Below are 16,344 nucleotides of genomic sequence, written 5' to 3'. Positions count from 1 at the left end.
CAAACCTGAGCTTGATGTCTCTTAAAGTGCAGATAAGCTGTGAAGATGCTATCTGTCTAAAGCATCTGTCTAACCTTGCACAAACCGGAGAACAGGCTTCTACCACCCGACTTTTCTCTCACAGTCATGCCTAACAGGGACCCTGCCAGAGGGCTGAACAAACATGAGGGAGCCCTGTTGGCAAACAGGCAAACATCAGTCAGTAATTGGGGTGGAGGTAAGGGAGAAAGATGAAGAAGGAACAGTTACATCACACGTGTGTTTAGGACTGCACAATTAATCGTTAGAAAATCGCGATCTCAATTCATACTTATGTGCGATCTCATTTCCAAATGACAACGATTAAAAAAAAAGAAAAAAAAGATGACGATTGTACCGCATTTTGATCCGGGACATAATCTGCATGAAAACAAATGCTCACTCTTCCTGCTCAACAAATGACAAGGGCGGAGCCTTATACCACGTGATACAGAAGCCAGCTGGCAGGGAAAAAACAATGGAGAGCACTGAGAGAAACTGCCTGAAAACACAATGAGCACAGAGGAAAAGCTCGCTGATGGTGGTGAGAATGACAACCCCACTGTAACATTAATTCCAAGAAAAGGTTCTCATTCCTCCGTGTGGAAGTTTTTTTGGTTTCAAAGAAGACGATGAGAGTCAAAAAGATACCACTTGCAAGCTGTGTTTTGCCATAGTAGCAGCACCGCAAGCTAACACTACGACATCACGTCAGAGTAGACAAGTGAGACATTTATTGTTTTTATGTTCAGTCTCAACTGTTACTGTTACGAAGTTGATGTGCAGTTAATAAGTGCAATAAACATTTATATTGGAAAAGAAAATCGTGAGAGAATCGTGATCTCAATTCTAAGCAAAAAAATCGTGATTCTCATTTTATGCAAAATCGTGCAGCCCTACGTGTGTTTAACATTAAAGACGTAATTTGTGATATAAAGCAGTGATTGTAGGATGCAATAGAAATGAAGATGGGGCGGGCTTACTTAATTGAGAAAAATGACAGTAAAAATCTCAGAGAACCTTGGCTTTTGTTCAAAAGTCTTCATTGCTATTGTGACTTCTGTCACTGTCTTTGCTGCAGAGATTCTGTTTACAGCGAACAGCGCTTTAAAGTGAGCGACAAGTGACTGCAGGCCGAGAACTGATAGATCCGAGGAAGGTGAATGAGGAGGCTCGCTGCTTCGGGGTGAAAAAAGTTTGACTTTACAAACATTGCAAAAAGACAATAACAAGTTACTTGAGTGTTACTTATTTTAGGCTTCATTTATAGATATCAGACTTGTTTTTATGCACTTACTCTTACTGTAAGGAAAATACCCACAAAAGGAGCATCTGGAGGATTACATACCTCACTGGGAGGGTTTAGAAAAATTTGTACAAGTAGTAAGAAGAGGAGGTGGGTGAAAGAATAGGCATGCTTGTATGGGTTGTGCCTGTTGCCATTTGCCTGCTGGCACACCTGTGTGAAGCTGACTCCAGGTGACAGGCTTATTTACAACTGTTGATTGACAAAACAGATTTGGAGGCACTTGAGCGTGAAGACATGCACGCAACCTTCGACTTTGTGACTTGTTTGCTGCTCCAATTGTTACATCAGAATACCCAACTGTGCTTGTGGTGCCTCATTGCTGATGTTGAGGCTTCAACTCTGTGGAAAAACCAGTGTCACCAACATTCACCCTGAATGCAGGCATGTGGCTGGTGTACCACAAGTAAACACAACAAGGCTGGCTAATTCCTCCTCTGTATGTTTGCATACACAATATCTCTCTGCTTAATTTTGTTAAGATGAAACAAAAGCACATTAAGACACACAGACATATTCTTCTAGTTAGCAAAAACGAATGAAAGTTCAGTTTGTGTTCTGTTGTGTTCTGTTAGTGTGGTGTACAGCTGTTAAATGAGTTAGTAGCAACAAGGCACAATAAATGTGTTTTCTACCCTAGATTTTCTTATATAGCGCTTTTCTACTCCAACTGAGCAATCAAGGTACTTTTTACTACAAGCCTCATTCACACAGTTACACACACATTCACACAAATTGTACTCTGACAACTTGGGGTTCAGTATCTTGCTTTACTTCAACATGCAGTCTGGAGGAGCTGGGAAGTGAATCACGCTGGTGGATCAGACACAAAAACAACATAATTGCTTTTAACTTCACTTGGTAAACATGGGCTTAGCTTATAACTTGATGAAAAAAATGACTCTTTAAGGTTTGCCAGAAACTCTGGCACAGAGAGACCAAAATGCAGTTCCGCAGTTATCATTGTTGAAAGGTACATCTGGGGCATAACAGATGTGCCTGTTAGAAATTGTGTCCTAGTAAGTCCTGGTAATGGCTAAGATTCTGATTTTAAAAAGTAGATGTCAATGAAGAGTAATAAAGCCAACCAATTCTTAAGAATCATTCAGTCCCTGTAAGATTAGCCAAAGTATCTGCTCCTATTTAAAAACAAAGTCCAATCAAATACAAAACTACAACAACACTAACACTGTTTTACTGTCAAGTACTTGTCAGTACAGCTCTATCTGGAATTACTTCAGGAGGAAATCTAAATCTGTTCGGATATTCTTCTGTTGGCTTTTGCCCATGAATACCTCAAGGTAAGCTTACCTTCTAGTATTCTACTGGGAAGGGGACTGGATTTCCTTACGGAAATGTTCCTTAAACCCACAGATGGGACTCAAGGTCTAACAGGCAGCCACAGCACACTGCTCTGCATTTTCAGCATAGCAGGAGCATAACTGGAACACTCCCATACCTTAAAACACCACACCAAGGCGTTGGTGAAACCACCAGAGGCCAAAACCATCCACAAAGCTGACTGAGGTTACTTTGTTCAGTGCTTCTATAATGGCTTCTACTGTTAATTACACATCCTCTGCACAAATCTCATATCTACAAGGCAATAACCAGGTTAACTGTCATTATGTGCTGGCAGACTTAAAGTCATAATACTTTCACTGATAGATTTTTGTTTACAGGATACCGCACCTCACCCATTGTAAGTTACTAGAGGGCAGATACTGGATCCCTACTCTGGCTTTTCAGCTCTAATTGCCATTTATCTGATATTTCAAACCTCATAATATATCTGAAGCTACCCTTACCAGTGTCAAAAAGGTTGTCCGCTCATACAATTTAGCTAGTACGTAACTGCTTCTATTAACAGTACAAAAGCAGGTATGGTTAATGAGAGACGGAGGTGAACATAAGTCACAGATACATGTCTAAGTGTGGAGCTGTATATACTTTGCCAAAAACAATGGTTCTATTGAGAGCACACAGAAGAACAAGTCAAGAAGTAAATGCAGTTGAAGAGAATGACAAAGAAATATAAATTGTATTTGTACTTAAGCTTTTAATGTGATTTATTTATTGTGTCTTTCATGTGGCTCGTTGTACATGCGATTCTTCTTCATCCTAATATAGACTGTCAGCACGTGTGATGCCAAAAACCTCACAGGCGATGACTAACTTTGTGGGAATGTTCCTTTTATAGTTTAGATCAGTAAATGTATTATTTCACATTAAAGGACTTAAAGGACTGCACGAGACTGAATACATATCCTGTAGTTCTGGTACTTTATCTTTTTTTAATCAAAAGACCAGCAGCAGTAGGTTTGTAGTTAACAATCCATTTGTTCTTATTATAAAGTTTTAGTGGCTGCTAACCAGTCAGCCCAGTCAATCTCATGGATTGCATGGATATACGGTCATTATATCATTTTGCTGCTTCTTCACTGAGTCTCTCGTCCTGCTGTCAGATAGACCTCATTAGACTGCAGCTGATGATGGTAGTCATTGTTCAGCTCTGGAGCTTTGCTGTGAACTGGAGGACAACTCTAATCAGAACCTTCAACAGATTGCTGCACTGTGCAAAGCAAAAAATGCTAGCTACAGTAGAAGATTACCCCAAATGGAGAATGAGAGGCTCATTGGAGAGAGCTGATTATCTTTCTCTGTTATTTTTTCACACAGAAGACTTTTTAATAAATTATATTTGTAGATGAAAACTAGTAGTAAAGTACTACTCCCATGAGTAAAAATCAAATCTATGGGAAAACAATACAATATCTAAACATTTCCTTTGTGTTTTGTAATTTTTGGATTGTCATTTATAGTTTTTGGATGATTTGTATTTATAGTCATTGCATTGGTAATCTCAGACCATAAAGCCCTGATTATATATTCATTTAATCTCACCCAATGGTATATATTAATCTAATCTTCTGTTAATTTTTTTACTACAGATACTTGGGTTATGAGAATAGTTGATGCAACATAAATCCTCAGGCTTGCCGACCCTCTATCCAGATAAGATTGATGCAACTTTCCGTTATATGTTCCTAAGGCAAGAAAGAAAAGACGTCATGTCAGGCTCAGATTAACAAACTAATCCTAGAAGTCATCATAACTTTTGAGGTCATGGAAAATAAAGAGACTTGCTCAACCACAAAATCCTTTACACAACTGACCTTTCATGCAGCACGCCCATCAGAATAACATTTCTATTTACTTTGTGTGTGTTAAGCCTTAATCTGTTTTATTTATAATATCCTTACACATGTTTGTCCATGTGCTTTTACGTTCCTGTGCAACCCCAGTACAGTACATATACAGTGCACTGGCTATAATTTATCTTCTTACAAAACAGTTGTGGGGTAAGAGTTTTAGAAAGAAAGACCTTGTTAAACTGATTTTACTGGTAAGCTTTTCAAGCATGAGGTAACGCGATATTCCTGTTTGGAAGAGTTGGTACCACTAAATCAAGACTCCTTTCTTTTCTAAAAGAAAATGAAGTAATCTCCCTGCAGAACAACTTTTTAACACGAATTTATGATCGCCGCTTTACTTCTTTGTACCCTCACCACTGATGCTTTTTCTTTCACATCTGCCAGTCTCTCCATCATCCAATTTAGTGTCAGTAAAAAAAACAAATGTGAATAATTTGCCACCACAAACTTTTGTCTTCTAAACAATTTATCCAAATGACTGCTCAATTGTTTGCACTTTTACACAGCCATTGTAGTTGGTTCTGGTTTTAGCAGTTTCTGTTTACCAATCCTCATAATGCTGGTATGAAGTGTAATTAATACCAGCGTTTTACGTAGCCTTCACCAACTAGCTGTCCTGCTTTCTTTGACATGTAAGTACTTAAACTGGATAGGAATAAAGAGTAAAGACAATAATTATTCAGTAATTAAACAACAATGGTTTAAATGTATTTTGCCCTTTTGCATTGGTCATTGATCTGGATATTCTAGCCAAGAGGGAAACGCAGCACAGCCTTTGGTAGCAGTAAGAACAATGCGAATTTCCGTAATTTGCATATTAGCTTTCAACACAAGCAATCTTTACCCTTCAATATATATAAAATTTGCCATTATAAAGTTTCACAACTCCACAAATAATAAGATCAAATACCAAAGGTGTTTGAAATTTGGATCATCTCCTCTTCATGGTTGTTTCCTCGTGCATCTCTAGAATACTTCTAGTGCAGTTGCTATTTGTAAATTTTCTGATATGACTATCATCTCAAGGGTCATCATGATAATCATTGATAAGACCAGCATCTACCTCTACAATCCAGTGACCGAATGGTAGTTTTCAGAGGGAGAAATGGCAGTGCAAACCCCCTAAGGTCATGCGTCAGATAACAAGCTTTCTGCAAAGAGTGTTGTTTCCATTGTTGTGCTTCCTATGATCCTATTCTTGACAACTAACAGTGGTACAATACAGTACAGCCAGCCATAGCAAGGGGGAGAAAGAGTGCAAGAGAGAGAGAGAGCATATGTTCTTTTTGAGGTAAATTATAATTCATAGCAACTACTAGTTTGAGGTTTATTTTTCATTAATTTCATTGCTGACATTTGGGAAAATAGTGACATCAGTCCATTAAAGTTTGATGGAGCAGAAGTCATAGCAACAAACCAAAAGCAGAGCAGAATATTTTGTACAAGCCTGCTCAGGTTTCTTGAGGTTGTTGTTACGAATAAAAAAGATCAAAATTTGGAAAAGACATTTCATCCCTCATCTAACTTTTTTAAGCCATGTGACTGTTCTCCAGATTTTCAAAATAAGGTTCAACTTATAATAATGCCGTGGAACTTTCTTTCTCTGTCGTCAAGTCACCATAGTTGTGCTTCTACAGGACCAAGACTCCTTGCACCTTGCTTTGAGAGAATACACAACACAATCATGTTTGGGTTTTGCCATGCACTTTAAGTTTAGAGGAGTGAGTCTTTGTTTACAGCAAATTGTGGATGAACGGTGGCAGGCGTCAGCTAACCAGCTATTTAAACATCTTACCTCTCACACTCGTTCTCTGCAATTCCCCATCTCCATTTATTCTCGCTGCCCACCTCTTATCACAGGGGAGGACTAAAGTTTATGTGGGCCTCTCATTCTGTCTCACAGTGAGAGATGGCTGCAGTGTATTGTGGGTAACAGAATCCAGCTGTGTTGTAGACTCTGTGTTTGTGTGTGTCTCCTGGCGTGAACATGTGCAGGAATGTGTGCGTGCCTGTGTGAATACATTCAGAGCCCTGCGCGTTGCTGCTCTGCAGGTCGGGTGTGTGCCGAACTGTTTAATTTTCATCTTCTGATGAGCACGTTCCCCTTTCAACACACAGCCTCCATGGCTAAGGATATGCTGTGTGCCATTAAGTCCTACTGTGACAACAGAAAACAGGCGCATTTAATTATACATGTACGAAAGAATAAAGAGAACTGGTTTTGCAACAAGTTCTGTGACTGCAGCGTAATGCACGATTACTTGCGTGGACTGTATATGTCCATTTTTTTGGAGTGCTGTGCTTGGCAGATTCTTGGCTTTATGATGTTGGCACCCGGTTAATATCAGACAGCAGAAGAAACAGAGGAACTTAAAGTGCTTATGTTGAGATTGAGCTTTAAGCTTTCCTTATTTCCCCTCCTACTTATCCTGTCATTCCTTTGAAATTTCAAAATAGATGAGGTGTTTGTGAAGCAGAAAGTTAAGAATAAATGTGCTTTCCTGTAAGCTCTTTGAAAATATTATGTTTAAGGCATTTCATTTGGCCTGCCACAGTGGTGTTTAACACTTATCTAAAAGCCTTACCAACTTATTTTCCTTTTACTTGACTGAAATTAACGATGGTCAAGATTAAACAAAGATGTAGAAAGTAAAGCATACACAAGTTTTAATAATTTACATTGCTGCTGTCTGACGTCAGGTAAGTTTTATAAGTCTTGGAAAAATATTTCTGGTCAAATGGTCAAAAGACATAATGAGACGAGGTTTTGATAGATGACTGAAAATTATTTACACCAACTCATTTTGATATCAAATACACAGCTACAGTACTGTAGCTACAGCTTGTGACAACTGTATTAAAAGATATTTTGAAAGTTATTTAGTAAACAGGGACAAAGAGGCAGTTTATTTTATATTGTACTTTTTCTTTTTGTGAAACATGAAGAATAAAAACAGCTCATGAAATGCTTATATGGGGAACTAAAAGTCACATTTAATTATACATGTACGCATGTTACTGTTACTGCTGATAAGTCATGTATGCCTTTGGATTACATGTTGGAATCAGCACGTGGACAGTTCTGTACACCATCTAAGGTAAATATCACATGTGACATGGTTCATTCCATTACTGTGGGGATCTCTGAATAAGGGCGTGAGTAACTTAAAGCAGCTTGTTAGGCTCAGTTCCAACATCATATTTCTTGTGTAAATGTAAATCTGTCTGTGTTATTATGTAAATACTTACTTACGCTATTGTGTATTTCACACGGAGCGATGCCAAACTGCCTTTCATTGTTCTTGTAACAGTGACACTAAAGAGCTATTCTATTCTACTCTAGAACATTCACAGAGGCTGTAAACATGCATGTCCTGACAGTGGTTAGTTGGCAAGAGCAAGGCCTCGAGATTACCTACACACTTGGATTTGCAAACATATTCTGTAAAAGCCTATAAAGGCTAGCTTAAAGAGTGTAATACTCCAACCATTCATATTCCAGTCATTCCTCTCCTTTCATTACACTATTCACTTAGCAAGTGTGTCAGAGGTAGCACCTTAAAGAACTGAAAGGCAGCTATAATGTTCTGTAAACAACAACTGACTTCACACGAAGAAAGCTTCAGACTCTGGAGTGCAGTGCCTTTAAATAAAGACATCCTCCTGAACAAAAGCCCGTCATAGCAGGAATAGTTCAGTGGAGCACGCTGTCAGATTTTAGATCTTTTCATTGTATGTATTAGGGTGTGCATTGTGGTTTGTGTCTGTAGCTTTTGTTTGGGTTTTTTTTTGTTGTTTTTTTCCCACTGGTACTGGTTTGGTAACTAAAGCAAAAATCTGAGATTCTAATTCCCAGACAGTGTGCTGTGATCTGTATAAAACAGCATTAAAAACATTCTAACTGGTCCTGGAAGATCAGTTAAATAAAAGTGTGTCTTTAGGTTAACAGAGAATCACGAGAGCAGCAGGTCAGAGCATCGTCCTTATTGGTTCATCTAAACAAAAAAAAACAAAAAAAATCTTGTGTTGTGTTCAAAACACTTGTCAGCACCACTTTTTTCCATTCCTGTCACTACATAAATAATTTCCCAGAGTATTGCAAATTCCTACTTTGCTCATGTTATGAGGTGAAGGGAATGAATGGAGGAGACAGGGCAGGGAGGGAATAGAGGTATGGCCCTCATCTTAGGTTTCTCCTTGACTTCCGCCTCAGGAGTCCTGGAAAGGGCAATAGTACGAGAGTTTAACAAATAGAAACCAGGCCAAGGGAGTGGAGGGGAGAGAGAGGAAGATGAAAGACAAAGAGCTGATGTAATGTTAAGGATGGAGACTGAAATGCACATTGATAAACGGTGTACCATAATAAGAACATTTAAACATGTGATTATAAAAAAACAACAACATATTTGTAAGTTAAAACAATTTTACATTATTCATTATTCCACAGCAGAACAGTTTGTTACTGTTTCTGTGCTCAATCCAGAGACATTATTAAAACTACTTTACTGACTACACAGCAGTTATTTATTTAAGTGTGTATAAATCAGTTTTTTTGTGTGTTTTCTTTCTTTTTGGGTGAGCTGCATACATGGGACTCATTTGTATTCTTCCTATAAGACATGTGACTATAAACAATAAAAGTGGGCAAAGTATAGAAACTTGATGCATGCGTAAGATCACAATTATCTCTTTGTAGACCAGTGTTTGTACACTACTTTGTAAATTCTTGTGCTGTAATGTCGGTGATTACGAGGGAAGCGGGATGAGATTTAAGACTAATGCAAAAACATTCACACATCCACTGGAAAACTAGTTGGAAATTTTCAATGCATTGCCTGAATTTTCCACAGTTTTCTACTGTCCTGTGTTTTTTTTTTGTCACTATAAAACAATAGTGTAATGTGTCTGTCAGCAGACCATATTCGCCTCGGATATGTTTGTATATGGGAGACTTGCGGCTGTGCATGTCGTGCTTCACTGCAGCAGACTGGGTTTCACGGGCTAAAAACGATGCCATAAACACTAAGAAGTGGCTGAACTGACTTCTTATCTTCTCAGAAATGGTCACCCTGGGTGGGCTGTGTTAACCTCTCACTTAACCTATGGGCCTTTATCCCTGGGGAGGATGATCATTACAGATATGAAAAAGCAAAGCCACTATAATGAGGCTCTAGGCATTATATTTTGTAGACATATTTGTGTTTATGGAAATAAAGTTTTGTTTTTTAGCATAAGTATGTGTGTATCCACCTCATTGTACTTTTCTATGTTTCCGTGTTCTTTGATACTTGAATTTCTTCCTTTGGACATGTTTTATGGAACTGTTGCTTTTGTTATTAAACTAAAAGAACCTGAGTTTGAGTATTATGTTGACAGAATTCTTAAATAACATTCATTTATTTCATAGAGTAGTAAATGATATCACCGGTAGAGCTATTTATAAATTACCAGGGTTTATGTTTCAAGTTATCTTTTAAATATGGGCACCTTAGCAAGCAACTAATGATTGACACTAACCATTTTCTATCCCACTTGTGTCTTTCAGATTTGCAAGCCTTTCATCGCCATGATACAATACTTCCTGCTCTTTGTCCTGTCTTCAGGGCTGGTGTTATCATCTGACTGCCCAGCAAGCTGTAACTGCCCGATGCAGGGGTCAATATTCTGCATTAATCTTCCTGCCCCCATTGTGCCCCGTGTCCCAACAACCACACAAAATCTCTACATCTTCCAAAATGCCATCATTACTTTGGCTCAAGAAGACTTCAAAGGTCTAGTGGAGTTGGAGCTTTTAGATCTGAGCCAGAATGATCTTACAGAGATTCCGGATGGTGTATTTGAGATGTTGTCAAAACTGAAGAACTTAGACTTATCCACTAACCAGATTACCCATATATCCAAAGGCAGTTTTTCTGGCTTGGTACAACTGGAGAGGCTGTATCTTCATTCAAATCGCATACAGAGCATTCATTTGGAAGCTTTTGAAGGTTTAGAAAAGTTGCTAGAACTAAAACTGCAAGGGAATCAGTTAACCTCGCTCCCATCACTTCAGTTCCCCAGTCTTCTCCTTTTAGACCTCAGCAACAACAATATTCCAACTCTGAATCCTTCAGACCTACAGACTCCCCACCTGGAGACACTTAAGGTGGCCTCTCTAAAGCTTACTACTTTACATGAGGATCTCGTAGCCTCCCTGAAGAATCTTCATGAGCTAGACATTTCATCAAACCAGTTAGCTGAGGTGCCCAGGGCCCTAAAACATGATTTCCTAAAAGGGCTGACCAAGCTGAGCTTGGCTGGCAACCCATTGGGGGATCTGAGGGTGGAGGACTTTGATAAATTATCTGGGCTTCAAGAACTGGATCTCAGTAGTCTAAATCTCCAGGGATTCCCACCACATTTTTTTCACACATTCCCCAAGTTGAAAACCCTGACAGCAGCTAAGAATCCATTTGACTGTTTGTGCCCATTAGCCTGGTTCCCTGTCTGGCTAAAAGAGAAGAAAGTGATTCTTGAGAGACATGAAGAGACCAGATGCCACTTTCCTCTAGTTAATGCTGGGAAGATGCTTTCAGAACTGGATCACAAAGATTTTGGATGTCCATCAACCACAACATTGCAAATGGGCTCTCCCATTGGAAGTACTCCTGTTCCGCAGTTGCCATACACATCTCCGAGAACAACCCATACCAATGCTATTCCTCCTCCACCACCACCTAGTGAAGAATCTCTCTCTCCAAAAACAGAACCTCCAGTCTTCCCAAGCTCCACCAGTGGGCAATACGAGCACTTTTGTCCACCAAACATCTGCCTTAATGGTGGCACTTGTTATTTTGACCCAGTGGGAGAACTCGGCTGTTTGTGTCTGTCAGGAACATTTGGCCTCTACTGTGAAAATGTGGATGATGTTCCTCAACCACCAGCAACTGAAGATTCTATAGTTACCACCGAGATGCCTGATAAACTTGATGCCATCAGTTCACGTCAGGTGACCTCCACATCAATCCTTCTTGACTTGCACCGGTTTATCAAGACACAGCCGCATATTCGTGGCATCAAGTTGACCTACCGTAACCTCTCAGGGCCTGATCGCCGATCCATTACACTGAATGTTCCACCTACCTATCCTGAATACACTTTACGTGGTCTGAAACCAAACTGTACCTATTCAGTCTGTGCTAGTCCTTTGGGTGAGAAAATCAATTCTCGGGCCAACAACTCTGCTGAAATGGGGTCATGTACAGAGGCTCGTACCGAAGGGATTCCAATGACATCCTCAGAGCCCTGGGTGGAGACACAGACATCTATGACATATACTCTCATACCTGCTTTAGCTGCTCTTGCACTGGTGCTGGGATTGGCCGTGGTGGCTGGGACAATCATCTGTCTGAGGAAGAGGAAGCAGGCCAATTCTGGATTGGAGTTGGATCTGGGCCCCACTCATCCTGATCCCATGGAACTGGAGGGGAAAACTTGTCTGGAGAATGGAGGAAACGGTACAACACCCCTCAAACAGCCGGAGATCGATCAGTGTTTCACTCCTCAGCCACTTCCATACATGCAACAAAACGGGGGATTGGACTATGTAGCACTCTTAGTGCAAGGGCACTGCCCTTCAAATAACAATGTTACGTCATTAAAACCATCTTATTTCTAACTGTTGTGAAGATTTTGTAAAGACTGCCCATCCATAGTTCCTAATCCTGATATGGCTCACTTAGTGATGGAAATCGAATTTTTAGTCCAAACATCCAAAATTCAAAAAGTGGCACTTACTATCCTTTCAAGGTCAAAAGGTGGCACAGCAAAGTGGATGATTTATTTCAGAGTCACTGAATGGTAAAATTACGATGACATCATATTGGTTATTTGCAAAATCACCGTGGGACAATGAATAGGAAGTGGTTTAAAAGTCATCAAGCAGGACTGGATGGTGGTGAAACCTAACTGATTAAATTAAGTGCAATTTACTAGAAAGGTCTTAGCGAACTGAAAACGGAAGTGCCTTTTGCATTGACGCAACTGTAACTGACAGTTCTTATTAAATATGTCTTTGTTTATAAAACAGAAACAATGTGACTGAGTTGTAATCCTGTTGCTGGATTTAGAAGATATGGAATGGGGAAAGTGCCTGAGTGTTTGAGAACTGGATCACATGTCATTGGTGTATATGAAAACACCTGGACCACACGTCCCAATACAAACTGGAGTTTCAACCAACTCTGACCGCACCATAAGGATTATAAAAAGATCATGCACTGAAAAAAATATTCAGATTTTCCTTTCAAATATTCCACTTATAGACTGTCACAAGGTTAATGCTCAAAAGGAAATGGAATTAATACAAATATTTTGAAAATTAGTAATAAGCTGAAGACCATATGAGCTGTGTGAACTCAACTATATTATGTTGTGGACAGTATCTGAAACAAAAACATGCAAGTGTCTTGTGCAGATTTGGATTCTTCTGACCCATCAACCATAATTCTGCCACATCTCACAGCATTAGGTTTTTGTGGGAAATATATTTGCTGTGAAAGGTAAATGGGAATGGACTTTGCCTGCATCGTTCTGTGCCGTCAGAGGCAGATTATTAGTGTTTAGTTGATATTACGGTATTCCATTTTTGTCACGTCATTTTGTATTTTTAGCATGTCTTTTGTTTTTTTTGTTTTTTTTGCAGTATTGCTAACATGAGTTTAAACAGTAATTGTCCCTGCCTATAAACCCATGCATAAATGGTGGATTTTTGACTGTCCTGAGTGGAGAAGTAAATGGAGAAGTAAATAAAAGCTAAAGTTCTCCAAAGAGGAGATCCAAAAGCAGCGAGGAAATTAAATGTCTACTAAAGCTGATTCATAAAACTACTTTAATTAAAACTCAGCCATTTTTACATAAAATACAGACTGCTTTTTGTTTTTTCCAAAATTTAAACTGAATGTAAAAGTTCAGTGTCAGATACTTTAGTGTCTCTGCCAGGTCTGCCTCCACTCCATAAAGACATAGTTAAACAAGGCTCAGACTGTTTTTGAACAGCAAAGATCCCTAAACTGTTCAAAGGCCTTCAGCCTCAGAGCTCACTGCTATAAAGCAGCACACACGTGCCAAGAAAGCAAGTTCAAAGATTTAGAGTTTTAGGCACTAGTTTTCTCTTGGGGCTGCTGACTCTATCGTTCCAGAGATATCGTCTAGACAGTGGCCCCTTTAGCTTTTTGTTTGCTCATACCCTCTTACTTGTCTGCCCCTTGACTTTAACCATCATCATTGTGTGTTTTTGGTCAGTGACTATTATTGGTTTGTGTAGTTTTGCTTGTTTACTGCCAACCAGACTGTGAAATGTAAATGCTAAAAGCAATGAAATGTATCTGTTTTATTTCCTTTTTTCTCCTGTCTGGGGCTAGGGGTTAAATATTTTTTTTTGCAGTTTTTTATATCTTCTTCCTTTAAAAAAAAGGATTCATACTCTATCACTGAGTATAATAGGTTTACAAAGAAGTGCCTGAGCAACATTGCTCCAGAGCCTTACCGACATCTTTGAGTGTCATATTACATGCTGATGTGCATTTCGAGAACAATAGAGCCTTTATTTTGTCTCACAACATATGGCATTGCATCAAATTACAAACTAAAAATGAAGCACCATGCAATCACTTTTTGTCAGGGTTTTGAGAAAAAAAGGCCTTACTTGATTCTTAGTTATCTAACAGCAGTAACTTACATGAGTTTGATTGTTCAGATGTTTATGTGTGTGTGTTTTAACGGCTGTTTTTGTGTCCCCTTTTTTATGCTTCCAACCCCATATTGTCCTTATATAATACTCCCGAACTGTCCAAAATCAAGCCACCATTTTCTGTTTTCACTGTTTTATTTTGTCAATTCTCCAGTCTAAACAAAGCCACAGATGTTCGTGTTTTCCCCTTATCCCAACATATCAACTGAAACACTCGCTGTGTTGCTTTGGGCAGTCGTAGGAGAAGGAAATGTTTGAAATATTTTCAACATGCTTGTTACACTACTTTCCCTGTTTATTTAGGGAAACTTGTATTTTTGTCATTGTTGTATGTTTTTCTTTCTGTCTGTCAATAGCATTTCTGTGTACCTTTTTTTTTTTTGCCATAAAAGCAATGCTGAGAAAACGAACAGTATTAAAATGCTCTGATGATAACACGACTGTGGTTTTGTGTTTGATCAAGAGGTGTTGGCTGAAGCCTGAAGATACTTTTATATGATCTTTCACTGCAGTGTATCCTGCCAGTGTGGTTTAGAAGAATTCGAGCTCATTTTGAGACTGTGTGTTAGTTTTAAATGAACGCGAGTGTCGTCATAGAAATATGGTAAACAACTGAGAAAAGGATTTCCATTAACAACAGGAGCTGATTACACGCAGCCTGTAACTCCTTATTACCTCATTACACACATGCATACACATGCACACACTTAGGCTAACCTAAACCACAACATGATTACTTGGTGACATTGTGTTGGTTTGTGGATGGAGGTCATTTTAAGTATTTTTCCCCTAATGGCGAAGAACAGATGCCAGTGGAAAATTTTACACACTAACAAACAGGTTTCGAGTCAGATGTTAAGTGACTCTGCTACTTCATAGATATTCGAGCAGACATTCAAGTGTTATCAGCTAACACTAGCAGGCTTTGTTAGCAAACCCCAGCTATACTATATATGGGTGTCTTACACAGACTCCACAGAGGCTAATTTGCGGTAGTACCACACAAGTAAATGATTATTTTGTTCGCCAAATCTCGAGCACTTGAACATGCTACAAAAAGCACAAAATGACAAAAAAAACGATGAAGTGCCATTGACTGGCCTTGTCAGCATCTCTCGAACACTTACATTGGCTTTAAGTCATAAAAATATTCACTTCTCTCAGAGAGATGGAAATGTGTTTTTTTCAGCAGCAGAGTTGGAGATTTTAAAATAGGAGTCTATGGCAGCTCAAGGAACGTTCATGTCTCTTTACTCTGTAGGAGGCATGTTTATGCACATTTTCATGTGTTAGAGCCCAGACTTCAGTTCAGGAGAAGAAGAGGAAGAGATTTTATCCAGATGCCGGTCACATTATCTCTTTTCTTCACATTTTTTTTTCCACTTTGGCATACTAGGTATGTGGACTGTTTCTATCCATATACATAAAATGCAGTTAGACAAGAGGGCATTGTTTATCTCAGCCAAAGTATTGATGGAGGGGCAACATGGTGGCATGTGCAAACCGGCGCCCCATTCCCATGTATTTTTGATGGATTAATTAAGTTTACAAGAATGCAGTAATTTGTTGGAAGACATATTTAAACACTAAACAATGTATGTTTATACGTAAAATTAAAAAAAAAAAAACTGTACTTTTGAGGACTTTACTTGCCATTCATGGCCAATTTAGTATCCCCGGTTGTCCTAGCAACTGAAGAAAATCCAGGTAGACATGGTATTAATAACCATGTAGAAGTTTAGATTATTAGGTCAAGTATAAAAACAAAAAGCCTGCCGATTAGAGCCTATCCAAGAAACACCAAAAATGGTGACTTCAGTCTTCACCGTTCTTATCTAAAAATAGTGGACCTTCTGCCTAGAATGTCATGGACATTAGTAACAGACAGACTGGCCTTGAAAGGAAATGAACATGTAACTTAAACATGAGTTATCGTTCAGATGTCTCATCGAGCCAGCATGTAAAAATGCCAGGATGCCCGAATGCTATTAATTAGACCTATTATGCTATTTTTAGCTTTGTGATCTCACTGACTGGATCTTTCCTACTCTGCTTGTCCAATCTTTGTGGCCTAA

General features: G+C 39.0%; 1 protein-coding gene across 1 annotated transcript in view; it reads left to right on the top strand.

Moving 5' to 3' along the window:
• The window catches only part of vasna (vasorin a), a 31,039-nt gene extending 16,330 nt beyond the window's left edge, over positions 1-14,709 (top strand). Inside the window, exon 2 of the mRNA XM_031754108.2 lies at positions 10,085-14,709. Within this exon, the coding sequence (XP_031609968.1) occupies positions 10,106-12,196 (2,091 nt within the window). The 5' untranslated portion in view covers positions 10,085-10,105 and the 3' untranslated portion in view covers positions 12,197-14,709. The remainder of the gene's footprint in view (positions 1-10,084) is intronic.
• Positions 14,710-16,344: the final 1,635 nt, after the last annotated feature.

This window comes from Oreochromis aureus, linkage group 6 (genome assembly GCF_013358895.1).
Source record: "Oreochromis aureus strain Israel breed Guangdong linkage group 6, ZZ_aureus, whole genome shotgun sequence".
Lineage (NCBI taxonomy): Eukaryota > Metazoa > Chordata > Actinopteri > Cichliformes > Cichlidae > Oreochromis > Oreochromis aureus.
The sequence above is the reverse complement of the archived record's forward strand: the minus strand, read 5'-3'. Positions and strand labels throughout refer to the sequence as shown.